Source organism: Monodon monoceros, unplaced genomic scaffold (assembly GCF_005190385.1).
Source record: "Monodon monoceros isolate NGI ecotype Baffin Bay Population unplaced genomic scaffold, NGI_Narwhal_1 Super_Scaffold_18, whole genome shotgun sequence".
Classification (NCBI taxonomy): domain Eukaryota; kingdom Metazoa; phylum Chordata; class Mammalia; order Artiodactyla; family Monodontidae; genus Monodon; species Monodon monoceros.
In genome coordinates, this window is record NW_021703774.1 from 1818923 (window position 1) to 1835928 (window position 17006).

The 17006-nt window shown below is 49.1% G+C and overlaps 1 protein-coding gene across 2 annotated transcripts in view; it reads left to right on the forward strand.

Annotated features, from left to right (window-relative positions):
• The first annotated feature begins 197 nt into the window (after window positions 1–197).
• DDX59 (DEAD-box helicase 59) overlaps window positions 198–17006 on the forward strand; it is a 21578-nt gene continuing 4769 nt past the window's right edge. The window contains exons 1-7 of one of the 2 annotated variants that reach the window (XM_029231049.1): window positions 198–373; window positions 1515–2335; window positions 3389–3556; window positions 6423–6512; window positions 13945–14196; window positions 15426–15578; window positions 16094–16222. In XM_029231049.1, coding sequence (XP_029086882.1) covers window positions 1526–2335; window positions 3389–3556; window positions 6423–6512; window positions 13945–14196; window positions 15426–15578; window positions 16094–16222 — 1602 coding nt within the window. In that variant the 5' untranslated portion in view covers window positions 198–373; window positions 1515–1525. Of the gene's footprint in view, window positions 374–1013; window positions 1053–1514; window positions 2336–3388; window positions 3557–6422; window positions 6513–13944; window positions 14197–15425; window positions 15579–16093; window positions 16223–17006 lie in introns of those variants that run through there. The other variant, XM_029231050.1, reaches the window with a different exon arrangement.

The window sequence follows — 17006 nt, forward strand, 5'->3', positions numbered from 1 at the left end:
ACTCTTTTCCTCCAGCCCCGCCCACTAGATTACGCGAATTTTTCCAGGAGGATCCCAACATCCGCCCTCCCCACGGAACCCGCCCGCTTCAACCAGTCTCCGGGATTTACAACCAGCCGGAAGCCGGGAAAGGGGCGTGGAAAACGCGCGGAACTGCCCGCCCCCGCCCCCTCCCTTCCGGCCTCTCCGTCGGGCCCCGCCTTCCCCGCGCGCAGCGGCGCATCCCAAAAGCCGGAAAAGTGGAATCTGCGCTCCGCACGGTTCCCCAGCTGCAGGGTGGCCGCGTGGCCGGGCTCATCGGCCGGAAGCCCGGCCCAGCGCCTCAAGGGGGAGCCGCCCCGAGAGGGAGCGGACGCGGCCGCAGTCCGCGCGGGTGAGCGTGCCCCCGGCCCCACGGCTCGGGCCTGCCTCCCGTCCTACTACTCTCGTGCGGGACCCGGGCGCCGAGCCGCGGCGGCGGGACGGACCCCTGCGCAGTCCCCTCCCCCACTCCCTGTCACCGCCCCCACCTCCGGCCTCGTGCCCAGCGCGCTCCGCCCGGGCCATGGCAGCGCCATGACGTCACGCGCCTCTGCGTGCGGAGCCGCGGTGGAGCGGGCGACGCACGAGGGGGTTGACGTCGGGGGGAGGGACGACGCCCAGGGGGAGGGGAGGGGCGTTGGCGCGAACTGGAGCAACGCGTCTGCAGCCCCGCCAGCTCCGCCTCTGTTCCGTCGCGGGGACCTGCGTTTCGAGCTCCTCCCTCTCGAGTGCAGCCGCCCCCCACCCCCACCCCCTTGACCTTTTCGGGGACTTGAGGTGGTAACCCTAGGTCTTCACTTGTAATTTCGTTGGAGTTTTTCTGGAAAAATGGAATCTGGCAATGTATCCTAAGAATTTTTGTTTTGAGAAAAATATTTCTTAGCATATTTGGCAGCCCCCAAATTAGGTTAAAGCCTGTTTACCAAACGCTGTCATTTTGCAAAAACCTGTTTGATTGTAAATAGGAAGCGCTGTGGTTGAAGGCTTGCACACGCTGAGAAGGTGTGAGCTTCAAGTCCCTAAGCCTCCAGGTGCTGAGTCCCCCGTGAGAACTGACCCCACGTAAGAGAACACGCGTGTGTACTTCGCGCTCAGCTCTGACCTTGGAACCTAGTAACTGCTGCACACGTATTACTAGTGATCTTGTGGCTTCGTTTTAAAGACTCCAGTTGTGAAGTAGACCTTTTTCTTTTTGTGTTTTCGTTTGTGAACGTGTAACAGAAGGATTTACCCCAGAATTTCTGTGATGTCTGGTATGTCAAAGTGCAAGTCAGTCCACAGACGGAGGTCAGTGGTGTGAAGCCGTGTGCAGTGTATGCAGACAGAACTGTCCTCACCCGGCGGACTCGGGCGGGGGCGGAAGGGAAGCTTGATGGGAGCATCGCCTCCTTTGTTCTTTTGAAGCAAAACCTGGGGATATGATGAACTTAGGGTTCTTTATCTGTGACTTTATTGAGAGTAAAATAAATCTCAGTGTATAATTTCTTCCACAGAATATTGAAGGATGTTCGTTCCAAGATCCCTGAAAGTCAGGCGGAATGCTAACGATGATGGTAGAAGTTGTGCAGCCAAGAAAGTCAAACCAGAAGCAGAAGACCCCCAGCTGGGTGCGGGCGGGGATGGTCCAGCCGATGATGCCTCGGGTACCAAAGAAGCTGCACTAGCGGCGCATCACGGCGCCCAGCCGTGCCCTCTCCCCGGGCCTGCCAACCAGGTGCCTGAGGGGGGTCTGGCTGGACCTGGGCAACAGGCGCAGGACAGCGATCTCCTCGAAGAGCCGGTGAAGTCCTTCTCCAAAACGCAGCGCCAGGCCGAGCCCGGGGAGCCGGTGTGCGTGGTATGCGGGCGCTACGGAGAGTACATCTGCAATGAGACGGATGAAGACGTGTGTAGCCTGGAGTGTAAAGCAAAACACCTTCTGCAGGTGCGCGGAGCGGAGGCGCCGTTAGCGCCGGGCGGTCCACAGAAAGCGGGTTCTGAGCCAGGGGCTCCACATCCTGCTTCGTATGTCTACACCGAGCACGCCTTCATCTCGAACCTTCGGGAGGACCAGATTGAAAACCTCAGACGGCAGCTGGGAATCGTGGTTCAAGGGCCAGGCGTCCCCAGGCCCATCATTGACTTTGAGCATTGCGGCTTCCCTGAGGCCTTAAACCTCAACCTGAAGACCTCGGGGTACGAGGTCCCCACCCCCATCCAGATGCAGATGGTCCCCCTGGGGCTTCTGGGCCGAGACGTGCTGGCCAGCGCGGACACCGGCTCTGGGAAGACGGCCGCCTTCCTGCTTCCCGTCATCATGCGAGCTCTGTTTCAGGTAAGGTAGAGCTCACCTGTATGAGCCTCAAGAACAGTCAAGGTGTTTACCAAGTGTCATTCTCAACTACGTTAAAATTGTAAACTGAAACCAAGTACTTAGATCTTTAGTCACTGGAACTAAATTTTATTATATTGAACCAGTCTCTTCATTGAAGGTCTAAAAAATTGCTTTCCTTACAAAGTGTTGTCTTTTTAACACATTTTCTATTCAAGGAACAGGCTTTGGGTTTGGGGCGAAAATCCTGCTGACCAGGTGAGCTGTGATTTTTGTGTCAATCTAGCCTGCTTCGATTTTGTGTTTTGAAAAACGTGATACCAAAGTCAGAACACTATTGTAGAGTTTCAAAATATACCGCTAAGCGTGACCTGCGTTTCATCTTAAAATGATACCACCTTGCCTTACTCATTGGTTTATAAGCACTCCTGCACATAATTAGTTTAACACACGTTTTGAGTAATTATTTGCCAAGTACTAGGGAGTTTGTGAGGTTTGGAGGATGGCAAGGGGGGAAAGGAGTGAGAAATGTAGGCGATGGGAGAAGAGATAGAGGAAATTTTGGAACGCTAAAGCGTAGTAGAAGATAATGTGAGAAAAAAATAAAAGACTAGATTTTCAAAATATAGACGACACTCACCAGAAGACCAAAATAGAATGTTTGTATAAGTAAGGTCTCCTGACAAAGAAAGAAGTGAATCTACAAGAGCGCTGAGGGGAAATCGAGGGTAGGATGCCAGCCTTCACCCAGATCTTCAGGGCAACCAGCAGGTTTCTCTTCCGAGGAGGCTGGCTGGAGGTCGCACAGGCCAGTCGATGGGAAGCCAAGCTTCAGTTTTCCCGCCTTGATTGAGGCAGACGCCTCTCCCTGGTCCTGATGGTGGGGTCTTCCATTGTCTGTCTGTGTTATGTGAGAAATGGGTGCAGTTTATGCTGGCTTTGGAGGATTCTGCAGTTGAGCAGAAGGCCGGTGGGCTGATGGGACCACTGGGGCTGCCTTGAGGCTTGCGTCCACAGCAGCAGGGCTCACTGCCGGTGTGTTTCACATCTCTGCAGAGCAAGATGCCATCCGCGCTCATCCTCACGCCCACGCGGGAGCTGGCCATCCAGATAGAGCGCCAGGCCAAGGAACTGGTGAGCGGCCTGCCCCGCATGAGGACCGCGCTCCTGGTGGGGGGCCTGCCCGCCCCCCCGCAGCTCCATCGCTTGCGCCAGCGGGTTCAGGTGGGCTCCCTGGACCGAACGCCTTTGCAGAGGACCTAAGCAATGCAGGGACTAAGGGTTTTCGCCCCCTGAGGAACTTCAGAGTGTGATTTTAGGTGGCCTTTAAAGTCTTGCCAAGTGAGCCTTAATTTTAAAGTTCGTTTTCTGTGGGGAAGGCCAGGAGGTGCCTTTTGTTTTCCCAACGCTGTTGGATGTTCTCACAGCCATTACCACCTTTAATCATTGCGTTTGCTCTGGGAGGTGGGGTGGCGTACCCCCTCTTTCACGGCTGAGAAGGTGAATCTCCGAAAGGTGGGCCTTACCTCAGGATCGTGGCTGATACACTTTAGAGCGTGATTCCTACAAACAAGGACATTGTCCTTCATCATCACAATCCAGTTATAGACCCAGGAAATTCACGCTGGTCTGTTGGGATGCATTAACATTGGTGTCACGGCTTCCGACCCCACTCAGGTTTTGCTAGTTGTCCCATCAGCTTTTTTCCATCAAGTTCAGAGTCTTTCGTTGCTTGTAGCTGTCATGTCTCTCTCAGTGTCTTCAGTTTGGAACCGATCTTTCCTTTTTTCTCAGGATCTTGGCACTGTTTAAGGATTATAAGCCGCTTACTTGGACGAACAGCCCTGAACTCATTAGATTCAGGTTATGGGTCTTGAATTTAGTTCTTTAACAGAACATCACAGAAGAGATGCTTTTCTTTTCATTATATCCTTTTAGATGGCACACAGTTTCAATTTGTCCTTTTACTGGTGCTTTTATCTGTCAAGTTAAAACTGTAGAGTTTGTACCCTTTGTGTTGAATAAGTATTTTAAGGGGAGTACTTTCAGGTTGTAAATTTATTGAGCTTCCCCAAACTTTCCACTTATTTACTTTTTTGTATCAGTACGGACTCATGGTTCCCTGTTTTTTTTACAGGGGTATAATCTGTTTGACCAGTGGAAGCACCTTCCAGTCGGTTTCTGTGTCCTTTTATCATATCCTTGTCACTCTTTGACTACTTTCTTACTTTCCATCTAAAGAAGATGTTCCGTACTTACCTCGTTCTATCCTGGCCTCGGCCCTGGAACTCTCTCCACGGAGCCCTGGCTCCTTTGGTGTGGAGAATAGTCTTCAGAAACCGAGACCTGGGCTCTACCTGGGCTCCTTGCTGTTGGACTGTCATTGCTTCTGGGACCTCAGCCTATCCGAGACCACGAGTTCATGTTGATATTTCCAGTTCTCATTCATCACAAGGTTCCTTTTACGTTTTCTGTTTCCACGTTGGTAACTCTGACGATGAGAAACCTGCCATCCCTTATCCTTTATGTAGTTATTTATCTGCCCCATCCCCCGGCATGTCACCAGTGTCCCTCCCTCACAGCGATGCCTTCCTTCCTGGACTCTGCCCTACACGGCCTCACCCCTCCTCGCCCGGCTGCCGCACCCCCTGCCGCCCGGGCCAGGACTCACAGACACCTACCCTCTGGGAGGAAAAGCAGCTGAAGCGTCTGTGTGCTCGGCAGAGCTATATTTCAAGAGTAAGGACAAGACGAAGGCCTACTCAGATAAACAAAACCAAGAGAGTGTATTGCCAGTGGACCATCTAAAGGAACTTCTGGAGGAAGCCCTTCTGCCGATAAAAGAAGATTCCAGAGAGGAAGGTGGGGGGTGGAAGGAAGCTGGTGCAAAGTCGGCAGTAAGTGTGTGGGCGAAGCTAAACAAACACAGGCCAAGCGAACAGTGACCAGGAACAAGCCGTGGTTTCAAAATAATGGGGTGAATACCATCCCACAGCGTGTAAGGGCAGGCGAGATGCGATCGCGGTAAAGCAGCGCCCTGGATCTTTCAAGAACAAGCTAAAAGTGCCGGTTAACTTTATATTAAGTTATAGATTTGTCGACATTCAAGGCGAAGCACTCAAAGAATGAAAAAAAGTTGATAACTTCCAAACCGTCAGAGGGGAAAATGGAAGAGAAGGAGTGAACTCAAGTCAAAGTAATTAAAATTGACTTGATATCTGTGGATGTCTGAAGTACCCACGCCAAACCCTGTGTTCTGGGGATACAGACCTTTTATCTTCCGCGGCGATGTTACCACTGTGCGGGTGTGGACTGGAAAAGTGGGTACAGCTGAACATAGGAGGTCATTTGTAACTCCACCAGAGTTATCCCGACACTGTCTCATATAATCCCCACGATAGTTTTTAGCATTTCCATCTTACGACGGGAAAACAGAGACTCACACCATTATCAAATGCTGGAGCCACGATTCCTGCTGAAGTTTCACGAAGCCCCTACTTTTAACCACAACTTCAGCTAATATATGATAAAACTGTTAAGACCCTTGAGCGACCTTAGAGTTCATTGTACCCAGCCTCGTAATTTAAAAGTGAAATAGCAGGCCCAGAGAGGGCAAGGAGTTTGCACTTGTTCACGGAGCCAGATAGCGGTGAGCGTGCTCGTAAGGCCCTCCCAGCGTGGGCCCTGCCAGGTTCTCAGGCCTCAGCCGCCTTCTCCCCCCTCCACCCACGCCAGCCTCCCCGCCTCCAAGCTCACTGGTCACGATGCCCTTCCGTCTCCCTGGACCTGCCGGTCGTGCTCACTCCCACTACTCCTGTGGGTGTTGGCTTGTGTTTTAGCAGCACTGAGTACATCCCTCCATTGATAACACCCTGTCGTGATTCTTGTGAGCACGTGTTGGCTCTGTTTCTTCCTTAGTGTCATGACTTTCACGAGAGCAGAGACCAAGTCTGACTTACTCATCATCGAGTGCCGAGTACTTACACCAGAGTCTGGCATGCATTGGCCACTCAGTAAGTGTAGAATGAAGGAATATGTGAGTGAATGAACGCGATCGAACTTTCTAATTTGCCTTTTCTCTTTCGTTCAGGTTATCATAGCAACTCCTGGGCGACTTCTGGATATAATAAAGCAGAGCGCTGTAGAACTTGGCGGTATAAAAATTGTAGTAGTGGATGAAGTAAGTAGTGGTGTTTAAAAACGGAGTTTTATATAATCTGTGAAAAGCACATTATGGTTATATAATTGCATTGTATATTTTCAGGCATTTTCTCTCCCAAAGGAAAACAATTCAGGGATTTTTTTTTTAATTTGCAGTAGTGGTTCTTAAGCTGATTCTTGTGTAGCACTGCAGCTAAACTAAAATTAAACCACCACTGTCTTGTCCTAATTGATTGAAAATGTAAACTTAACAGGTATACTGTATTCTCAAGTGTTAAGTTTTTTTAAACATGCTGGGTGTCATTTGTCTGCAAAAAGGAAAGAAAGGAATCAGTGGCAAATAACTCGGGGAATTTTGGAAGTAGCTGATGACGCTTAGTTGGAGGAGCTTATTTTTTTCTACATGGGCGCAGGCGTCTGTGGTTGTGATTTTCTGTGTTGCATAGAGCAAATAGGCATTTTTATACTTTGGGCTTGCTTAATAAGTAAAAGTGTTATTATTTGATGATAATCCATCACGTACCAACCGGACGGGTGGGGGGTGGGGCACGGCTGTCCTGCCTGCGTGCTCGTTCCGCTGGCTGTGACGAGGCAGAGGCTTGGGCCTACCCAGCAGTGATCAGTGCTGACCAGTGACAGCAACCTGGCCTGCGTCTGTGGCACCAGGGAGTCGCCTCGGGACAGCAGAGGGTGTGGCCGCAACACAGCCAAGACCCAGAAGACGGGGGTTTGAGCCTGTACTGCGCCTGCTGTGAGACCTTGGGCAAGTCATTTCATTTTCCAGAGTCGTGGCAAGGAAGAGTAGTGGTTGTGAAAACGTCTCGCACTGAAAAGTCCCGTATAAATGTAAACTAATATCCAGTCCTTTAGAAAGTGCTGCTAAGTCAGCGTTTTCCTGGCCCGGCCTTTGGGGGACCTGATGTGTTGCATTGAATTCTCGTCCTTACTGCCACCCTGAACGTGTGGCTGGGTTTCCCCTGTGGATAAGCCCATGTCCTTAGGTTTCCCCTCCCCGTCTTACGAGCCTGAGGATGATCCTTGTAGAGAATTTATTCATGCCCCCCTCTTTTCAGAGCATTTTCGTTTTCTTACATTAACAAGGTTTCCGGGGCACCCCAGGGCTGCGCTCAAGGTGATGGTGCCCGAGGAGTGCTGTCCGGCAGAAGTGCACCGATGCCCAGCTCCTCGGTGACTGGGGACGTGGCTCCTGTGTGGTCAGGGAGAGGAGCCGGTCAACAGCATAATCGGTCACATACTGAAACTGAAGTCAGTACAGAGGTGCTCTTCGGGTGCAGGGGACGAGCCCTGGGTGAGATGGGTGGCGTCACAAAGAAGCTGTAAACACCCTCCAAGCCTACAAGGTGCCCTGTTCACAAGAGCAGGTGAAGGTCTGAATTCGTCGCGAGAGCCGAGGTTTGCCCTCCCCCGATGCAAGCTGTCAGTAGGACCGTGTATGTGCTCAGGGTTCAGGAGGAGAAATGAGAGGGGGCGCGTTGGCTTCTCAGAGGTCACGGGACTTGACCTGAGCCTCGGAAGAGGGAAAAGGATTTAGAAGATTAGAGGATGCATCCAGCGTCCCAGGTGAAGAGACTAAGGCGAGCAGACTCCGTCGGGTCGGTCAGTGCACGCGGTCGGGTCGGGCAGTGCACGTGTGCGGGGCCGGCGGGAGAGACGGGCGGGTGTGCCACGTGGGAAGTGGTGGCTTACGAGGTCTGCTGCCCATGCTGGGGAATTAGAGGAGGAAGAAGAAAGCCAGCCATCGGCCCGGAAGAAGGGGGAGGGTCGGGGACGGACTGGAGGCAGGCATCGGGTTCGCCTGAGGGTCACAGTGAATCACTTACGGGTCGTGTGATGACCGGACACGCAGGAGGACGAAGGTGGGTGGGGTGTGCCTTGATTTAGGGCCCACGGGGACGGGCTGGGGCCTGGTAGACACACTCGAGTTGGTTTTGGAGATGTGGAATCTCACGTGGGTGCTGGATGAAGGGGCAGGTACCAGACCCATGCGTGAGAGTCCACGGGACGTGCTGGCTTCTCTAAGGAGGAAGTTGAGAGAGACGAGGGGTGGGCTGAGGCTCTGCCTTCTGCAGCTGAAGACAAGTCAGCGAACAGAGAGGTGGTCTGAGAGCCCAGAGGGAACCGGGAACAAATGATGTCCTTGGGGAGAGGGGCCACTGTTCGGGGGCGGGGGGAGGGGGCCGGACACAGGAATGGTCAGGCCAGAAGTCTGACAGTCCTTTAGGATTAGGAAAATCTGCTGCCACCCTCCGCCTCCCCCGTGTCCCGAGGATTCTCTCCCACCCCCTCCGCCTGCTCTTCCTTTGTTCCGTGTCCGTGACTCAGAACCTTCCCTCTGGAGCCGCCCTGCAGACCTTAGGCCCCCTCGTCTCTGCTCCGGGGACCCGTGCGCAGACCGTCCTTCTGCAGTGTGTTCCCTGCTCCACCCCGCGACCAGGCGCACTGTTTGCCGTTTCCCCAGTGGCTGAGATGGAGAACCAGAGCTCGTGCTTGGATGCTCTGGTTCCGTGGGTCTGGGGTGGAGTCCGGGAATGTTTGCACTGCTTACCTTTAGGGAGGCTTGGAGCATACGGACCGTACTACCTGCTGGCGCACAGTGCTGAGAATAATGAATGCTTATCTATCTATCAAATCCATTAGGGCTTTTCCCGTGCTAGCCTTTGTTCTTGGTTGTGAGGATGTGATGGAAACCGAGGTGAGCTGTGACACAGGCGTGTACACAAGGTGACGGGACAGAGGCGCCCGAGGAGAGGGGGCCCCTCAGGTGGGAGGGGCCTCTGGGGGGCTGAAGAGCAGCAGCTGCCACGCGGAGATCCGTCTGGAGGAAGGACTCCAAGCGGGAGAAGGGCCGCCGGCCACAGGGGGACAGGTGAGGACAAGTGGCGAGTGGGGCAGGTCCGGGGAGGGAGACGGGCTTGCAGGAGGGGTGAGGGGGAGGCCGGGCCGGGGCGGGCGCCCTCCTGGAGTGATGGGAGGTCTCGGGAGGCTTGGGCCAAGGAGGAGCACCTGTGACACGTCCTCGGGCATCTGTCTCATTGCCTGAGGTGAGCGGGTTCTGGTCGGCCGAGGCGGGAGTCAGGGGTCCGCACGGACGTCAGCGGGGTCTGCGGGGCTGCTGATGGATCGGAGGTGGGGTGATGATGAGAGACGAAACAGGTGCCTGACGGTGCCTCTCCCGAGATGCTGCTGGAGTAGGACTGGGTCTGGCAGTGGGAGAGACAGTCTGTTTTGAACATGTTAAATTCCAGGGGCCTTGAGGTCCAGCAGGGGCCACGGAGTGGGCAGTGAGTCTCCACCACTTGAGTCCAGGGAGGCGGTTATGGCCCCGAGTGAGGTTTGGGCCGTCTTTGACGTGTCCGTGGTGCTCAGAGCCCTGGAACTTGTTGAGCTTCCTAGAGAGAGAGTGTGGGTTGAGACGGAGGGAGCCTGGGACGCAGCCCACTGGCTCATTGATGTACAGAAATTGTCTGAAAAAGGAGAGCCAGGGAGGGAAGGAAGACCAGGGCTTGAGGGAGTGCTGGTCAGGATGTGCCGTGCTGTCATTTAACTGTATCGTGTTTCAAGGATACGAACATAGTAAGTTTCCCTTCTGGACCATCAATTCTGGAAAGGTACGGTCTCCTTCCGTTTCCTCACCGTCAAGCACACAGCATTGAGCTTGGTGTTCATGACGTAGGTTTGGAGCCAGTGGTCCCCAGTCCACACCCCAGCTCCACCACGTCGTAGGGCACTGTGTCATGTGCCTCAGTTTCCACATCTGTAAAGCGGGGTCGCGATGGTGCCCACCTCCCACCATGCTCCCTTGAAAGGTGCCCAGCATCCAGTAAATGCCCGTCGAATGGGGACTGTCAGTCACCGTTGGCTACGAGTTAAGGTTTGCTGAGTGGAGTGAATGTTTAGCCTGGGGACCCTCAGGAGTGAAGTTTTGGTGGCAGAGATGGACGTCAGATTGTCTGGGATTAAGGACATCACGAGCAGTGAAGAAATGCAGGTGACACCAAGAACAGTCCCCAGAAAATTAGGCCAGGTTTGCTGTTTAATTAGGGGACACCTATGTTCACCTCTTACCTTATTAATGCTTATTCTGTATCCAAGTGCCGTCTCCCCCCGGGGACTCTGAGATTTTCAGAGTAGCCTTGTGTTCATTGTGAGTGGCTCTACTATTTGAATCACCTTAAATTTAAGTAGTGCTTTTAATTCTAAGAGGTTTTTTAAAGTACATGTTCCCTCACATTTTAATCTGTTAACATCCCTCTAAGGTAGGTAGGAAATAGGTTTATAAATGGAAACTGAGGTGTAGAAAGAGTAAGATTTTCCCAAGGTCTGATTGATAATGGCTTTCAAAAAGTACAGTTTAGATGGGAACCAGTCATGAATATTGTTTAGGTAGGGGCATGTGTGTGTGTGTGTGTGTGTGTGTGTGTGTAAATGAAACAGAACTTTCATGAAACAATACCCTTGTGACATGTGATTTCTCTATTCTCATATGTTTTATTCTGTCCTATTTTGTGGTTTCAAAAAATGCTCTTCATGGCCCATTCTGCAGTTTGAATAACAACTGTATTCTATGAGTAATCCACGTACATTAAAGAGAAGTTAGAAACAGGAGGAAAAACACCCATATTCCCATTGAAATAACCATAAATAACCATAGTCATTGTATTTCTTTTTCATTTTCTCCTGGCCTTGAGAATTCAGACATTATTCTGTAGATGCTGGGAAACCTTAACGGATTTTAAGCCTGAGTGTATTATACTCAGACTCATATTCTCCACGTGGAGAATAGCCTTTGAGCAAGAAAGCTGGTTCCCAGGAGGGAGGGGGAGGGCTTGAGCCAGGGTGGTGGCTGTAGGGAGGGGGAGGGTTTCCAGACACAGTTAGGACGTGGATAGTAAGTGAGGCGGTGCTGCTGTCTGGGTAGTGGGGTGATGGGCGAGTTTGGTTTTCTCTACTTTGTTTTGTTTACCAAGTTTTCTACAGTGAGCACGTTATTACTTCTAGTATTTAAAAATAATAATAGGGCTTCCCTGGTGGCGCAGTGGTTGAGAATCTGCCAGCCAATGCAGGGGACACAGGTTCGAGCCCTGGTCCGGAAAGATCCCACATGCCGCGGAGCAACTAGGCCCGTGAGCCACAACTGCTGAGCCTGCGCGTCTGGAGCCTGTGCTCCGCAACAAGAGAGGCCGCCATAGTGAGAGGCCCGCGCACCGCGATGAACAGGGGCCCCTGCTCGCCACAACTAGAGAAAGCCCTCGCACAGAAACGAAGACCCAACACAACCAAAAATAAATAGTAAATAAATATTTTTTTAAAAAAAGAAGTATACTCTTTAAATAAAATAATAATAATAATTGCATCTTAAAAAGAGTTAGACAAAGACTTAAAAGTGGCTGTTGAATGTGGCACCTGGGGAGTGATTGAAGACCTGAAGGAGCCGGTGAGGGGCGGGAGGTGAGCCCTGGACCAGACAGTGGGGGGAGGGCGGGGAGGCGGGGGAGGGAGACCGCAGGGCTGGAGGACTCTTCCAGGAAGTTTGGGTGAGAAGAGAAACTGAAGGAGTTTATTTCTCATGGTCTTATTTTTTCTGAACCAGGAGAAGCAAGGCCATCTACTGAGATGAATGGGGCTTAGTGGGATTACTGAGGCACGTGGGGATGTTTGCAGACACACTGTGGGTGTGTGTTCTCTCTGTCTGCTAGTTAGTTGAAACACTGAGAAGGACCTTGCTGGTACTTTATATACTTTATCTCATTAATCCTCATCACAGCCCCAGGAGGTAGTTACTATTATCATTTCCATTTATAAAGGGAAAAACTAAGGCTTAAAGCTCTTCATTAACTTGCTTGAGGTCATAGGTAGAGCCAGGATCAAACCCAGGATCAAACCCCATCATGATAATTTCATATTTTTTAAATGTCATAGAGTGAATAATATTAAAACAAGTGATCAAGCTTCAGTCTAACTGACGGCACGTTAGTGGACACTAAAACAATTCAATGTCTTATTTTCCAAAATTATAGACACCCAGATTATATTTGAAAATCAAGATAGCCTTAACTTTTCTTTATTTTAAAATTAAAAACTTAAAAAAATTTTTTTCAGCAATACATTCATTGTTTTTATTTATTTTATTTTATTTTATTTTTTTCCGGCACGCGGGCCTCTCACTGTTGTGGCCTCTCCCGTTGCGGAGCACAGGCTCCGGACGCGCAGGCTCAGCGGCCATGGCTCACGGGCCCAGCCGCTCCGCGGCATGTGGGATCCTCCCAGACCGGGGCACGAACCCGCGTCCCCTGCATCAGCAGGCGGACTCTCAACCACTGCGCCACCAGGGAAGCCCCTGTTTTTATTTTTTTTTAATGTTTATTTATTTTTGGCTGCGTAGAGTCTTAGTTGCGGCACGCGGGACCTTTCGTGGTAGTGCACAGGCTTCTCTCTAGTTGTGGCACACAGGCTCCAGAGCGTGTGGGCTCCGTAGTTGTGGTGTGCGGGCTCCAGAACACGTGGGCTCTATAGTTGCGGCTCACGGGCTCAGTAGTTGTGGCACGCGGGCCCCCGTGGCATTTGGGATCTTAGTTCCCAGACCGGGGATTGAACCCTCGTTCCCTGTGTTGGAAGGCGGATTCTTAACCACTGGACCACCAGGGAAGTCCCTCATTGTTTTTAGAAACCAGCAATGCAGAGGTATATACAGAAGTGAAAACTGCCAAATTAATTTTTTTTGTTTATTTAAAATCATATTTTATTATAAATATATGTTCATGGTAAAAAAAAAAAAATTCAAGAACTTCCCTGGCGGTCCAGTGGTTAAAACTCTGGGCTTCTGATGCAGGGGGTGCAGGTTCAGTCCCTGGCTGGGGAACTGGGATCCCACATGCTGCACGGTGTGGCCAAAGAAAAGAAAAAAAAGATCAAACTTTGCGAAAAGCTATAAAATGAAGAATAAAACTGTTCCCCCCCCCCAGCTCACAGGTCTTCTCTCCAGAGTTAGCAATTAACTTTCCTGAGTATATACACAAATGGTCTCATGTTATACATAGTGTTCTCTATTTTGCTTCTTTTCTCCTAGCAGGGATAAAGAGCTTTCTGGTCATTTTTCATGCTAGCACTGTGTTGTATGGTATGGATCTACCATAATTTACTTACCAAGTCTCCTCCTGTTGGATATTTAGGCTGTATATGGTGGGGGTTTTTTGGCCACTATTACTAATGCCATAATAAAAATCTTTGTATATCGTTATAAACGTAGTTACACAGTATGTAGTTTTATATAAATATATTTTTTTCTCAGTTAATCCTTTGGCTTTTGACATTGTGGTGTATTTTTCCGTGTAAAGAGTTTTAAGTTTTTTACGTTCTTAATTGTATCCGTTTTTTTTCTAGGGTGGCCCTGGGTTTTCATGTAGGACTAACTTTACAATGATTTTGTTTAGGCTGATACCATGTTAAAGATGGGCTTTCAACAGCAAGTGCTTGACGTTTTGGAAAATGTGCCTCATGACTGTCAGACCCTTTTGGCTTCGGCCACAATTCCAGCCAGCATAGAGCAACTCGCAAGCCAGCTTCTGCGCGACCCCGTGAGAATCATCACTGGGGAGAAGAACCTGCCCTGCTCCAACGTGCGCCAGATTGTGTTATGGGTGGAAGAACCAGCCAAGAAGAAGAAACTGTTTGAAATCTTGAATGTGAGTGGTAAAGCGGTCAGCCCTGCTTTGTAGATTGCACTTTTCACAGTTTTTTGTTTTTTTGCTTTTTTTGGCCACACGGGTTGTGGGATCTTAGTTTCCCGACCAGGGATTGAACCCGGGCCTTCCGCAGTGAAAGCATGGAGTCCTAACCACTGGACCGCCAGGGAAGTCTCCACAGTTCTTTTTTTTTTTTTTTTTTAATAAATTTATTTATTATTTTATTTATTTATTTTTGGCTGTGTTGAGTCTTCGTTGCTGTGCGCAAACTTTCTCTAGTTGTGGCGAGCGGGGGCTACTCTTTGTCGCGGTGCGCAAGCGTCTCATTGCAGTGGCTTCTCTCGTTGGAGCACGGGCTCTAGGTGAGCGAGCTTCGGTGGTTGTGGCACACAGACTCAGTAGTTGTGGCTCGCAGGCTTTAGAGCGCAGGCTCAGTAGTTGTGGCGCATGGGTTTAGTTGCTCCGCGGCATGTGGGATCTTCCCGGACCAGGGCTCGAACCCGTGTCCCCTGCCTTGGCAGGAGGATTCTTAACCACTGGGCCACCAGAGAAGCAGTCTGCACAGTTCTTGAGAGAGTGCTTTTTAGATGCAGCTTCAGGGGAACCTGCTGTAGATGTTTAATAATAAATTGCTTTGCTTACTTTAGAATTCTTTAGGGTTCAAGTAAATTTTTATTTGTGAAAACATGCAGTATAGATGCGAGGTTGATTTTTTTTGCATTATTATAGAAAGATATTGAAATATCAAGGTTATTCCCAAAGAATATTTTTTTGTTTCAAAAATTTTTAGTAGTTTTATATATAAGGTAAAGACAGGTTCTTTCTTGGCTGTTCTGTCCTTGAGAAATAGGATTTTTTTAACAGTACCTGGTTTAAGTAGAAATTTGTGAAGTGGGTGGTATGTACAAGCGTAGTTGTTAAAGATACAGTATTAAGTTAAATATGGTTTATTTTGACTTACGAACAATTTTGGAAATTTTAAATTGCACTTAAAATCATTTCTGCAGTTTTCATGAGGTGATGCAGAAGCATGAAGGACGTACACTGTTTGCCTTCTGTTTGTGCATATTTTAAAGAAAACACTCATTTTAACAGAATGTGCCTTTTTTCCTTCTTAGCAGTGTTGGTAAACCTATTGATAACTAGCTTATACTAATGCTCTCAGAAAAACGTCCCATTGTAAATTATGTTATAGCAGTAATTTTAAATATGTGTTTTTAATGTTTCAGGATAAGAAACTCTTTAAGCCTCCAGTGTTAGTATTTGTGGACTGCAAACTAGGAGCAGATCTGTTGAGCGAGGCCGTTCAGAAAATCACAGGTCTGAAAAGCACCTCTGTGCACTCGGAAAAGTCCCAGCCGGAAAGGAAGAACATACTGAAGGTGACACCCAGCGTTCTGTTTTCTCCTCTTTCCTGTAAATCTGTTTTGCCTCATTTTCAAGAGATACCATATTATCTGCTGCTTTTTAAAGCAGACCTTTGTTTTTTAATGACCCTGAGAACTTCAGGCACGCAGCGGTGTGCAGTGAATTGTTTCTCTCGCTCAGCCTTCTGTGTTTTGGGAGCAATAAGCTTGTCCCCTAGGGATTGTCTACTAAATAGATTAATCATTCAGAATCCGCCATTTCTGAAATCAGGTCACTTGGGACTGAGGCAAAGAGTAGCTCACCTTTGGAAAAGGTTTGCCTGAATAAATTATTGGAAAAAATTGGGGGTTGGGGTCGGAAGGCCTTTAAGCTACATATGTCTCTCAGATGTACTAAGACCTATACTTACTGTGAAGGTATTGCAACACCAGTGTTGGAGAAAGTGTTGAGAAAAGAAAGGATAATCTCAACGACAGAAAACCACTCAAGAAAAATCCCCAATAATGAATTTTGTTGCTGTTTTGGAAAGGGTTTACTTGAAGGAGACTATGAAGTTGTCGTGAGCACGGGGGTCCTAGGAAGAGGCCTGGACTTGGTCAGCGTCAAGCTGGTTGTCAATTTCGACATGCCTCCCAGCATGGATGAGTACGTGCATCAGGTAGAGATTTTATATGTTACCACCGTTTTGCTCATGAATTTTCTTATGCAAGGCATTGTCGTTATAATGGGAAGTTAAAAGAAAGCAGGGCGTAAAACTGCATGTATTTTTGCTTTTAAAATATATAAACTAAATGATGTTTTTCACAACTATATGGATGCGTAGAATGCATTAAAAATCAGTTGGAAATAAAAAACTAAAACATTTATTTAAAAAATTTAAGTGATTAGCTTTTGGTGTAGTTTAATTTTCTTTATATTTTTTGTTTTCTTAGTGAGTATATTAAATGGCTTTTATAAGCAGAAAAAGAGGGCTTTGTTTAAAAAGGTTTTAAGTTGCTGCATCTGGCCAAAATAAAGTCGATCTGCTGAAGTGTTTGTTTTTTTAGGAATCATGTCTTCATCTCCTCTTCATACCCTTATTCGCTCTAGACTTTCACCTTTCAGAGTTTGGTTCCTTTCCTTTGCTGCCAGAGATAACAGCAGCTCTTCTTTCTCTCAGAAATAAAGCCTCTCTGAGCGCCACGTTATCTCACTGACCGCTACCTGTCTTCCTTCTCCGGCATCACTTACAGACTCTTCAAGTAAAGCCTTTCTCTGATGTTCTTAGAATCACCTCTGAATGTCACATTTACTGAAGTTGCCCACTGAAATGCCTGTAGTGCCCTTACTGAGTTGTTGCTTTATTTTTCATAAGACTTAATAATGTAGCAGTCTGCTCTCTCTCTCCCTCCTTCTCTCTCTCTCTTTTTCCCTTTCTTTTTCTTTTCTTTTTTTTTTTTTTT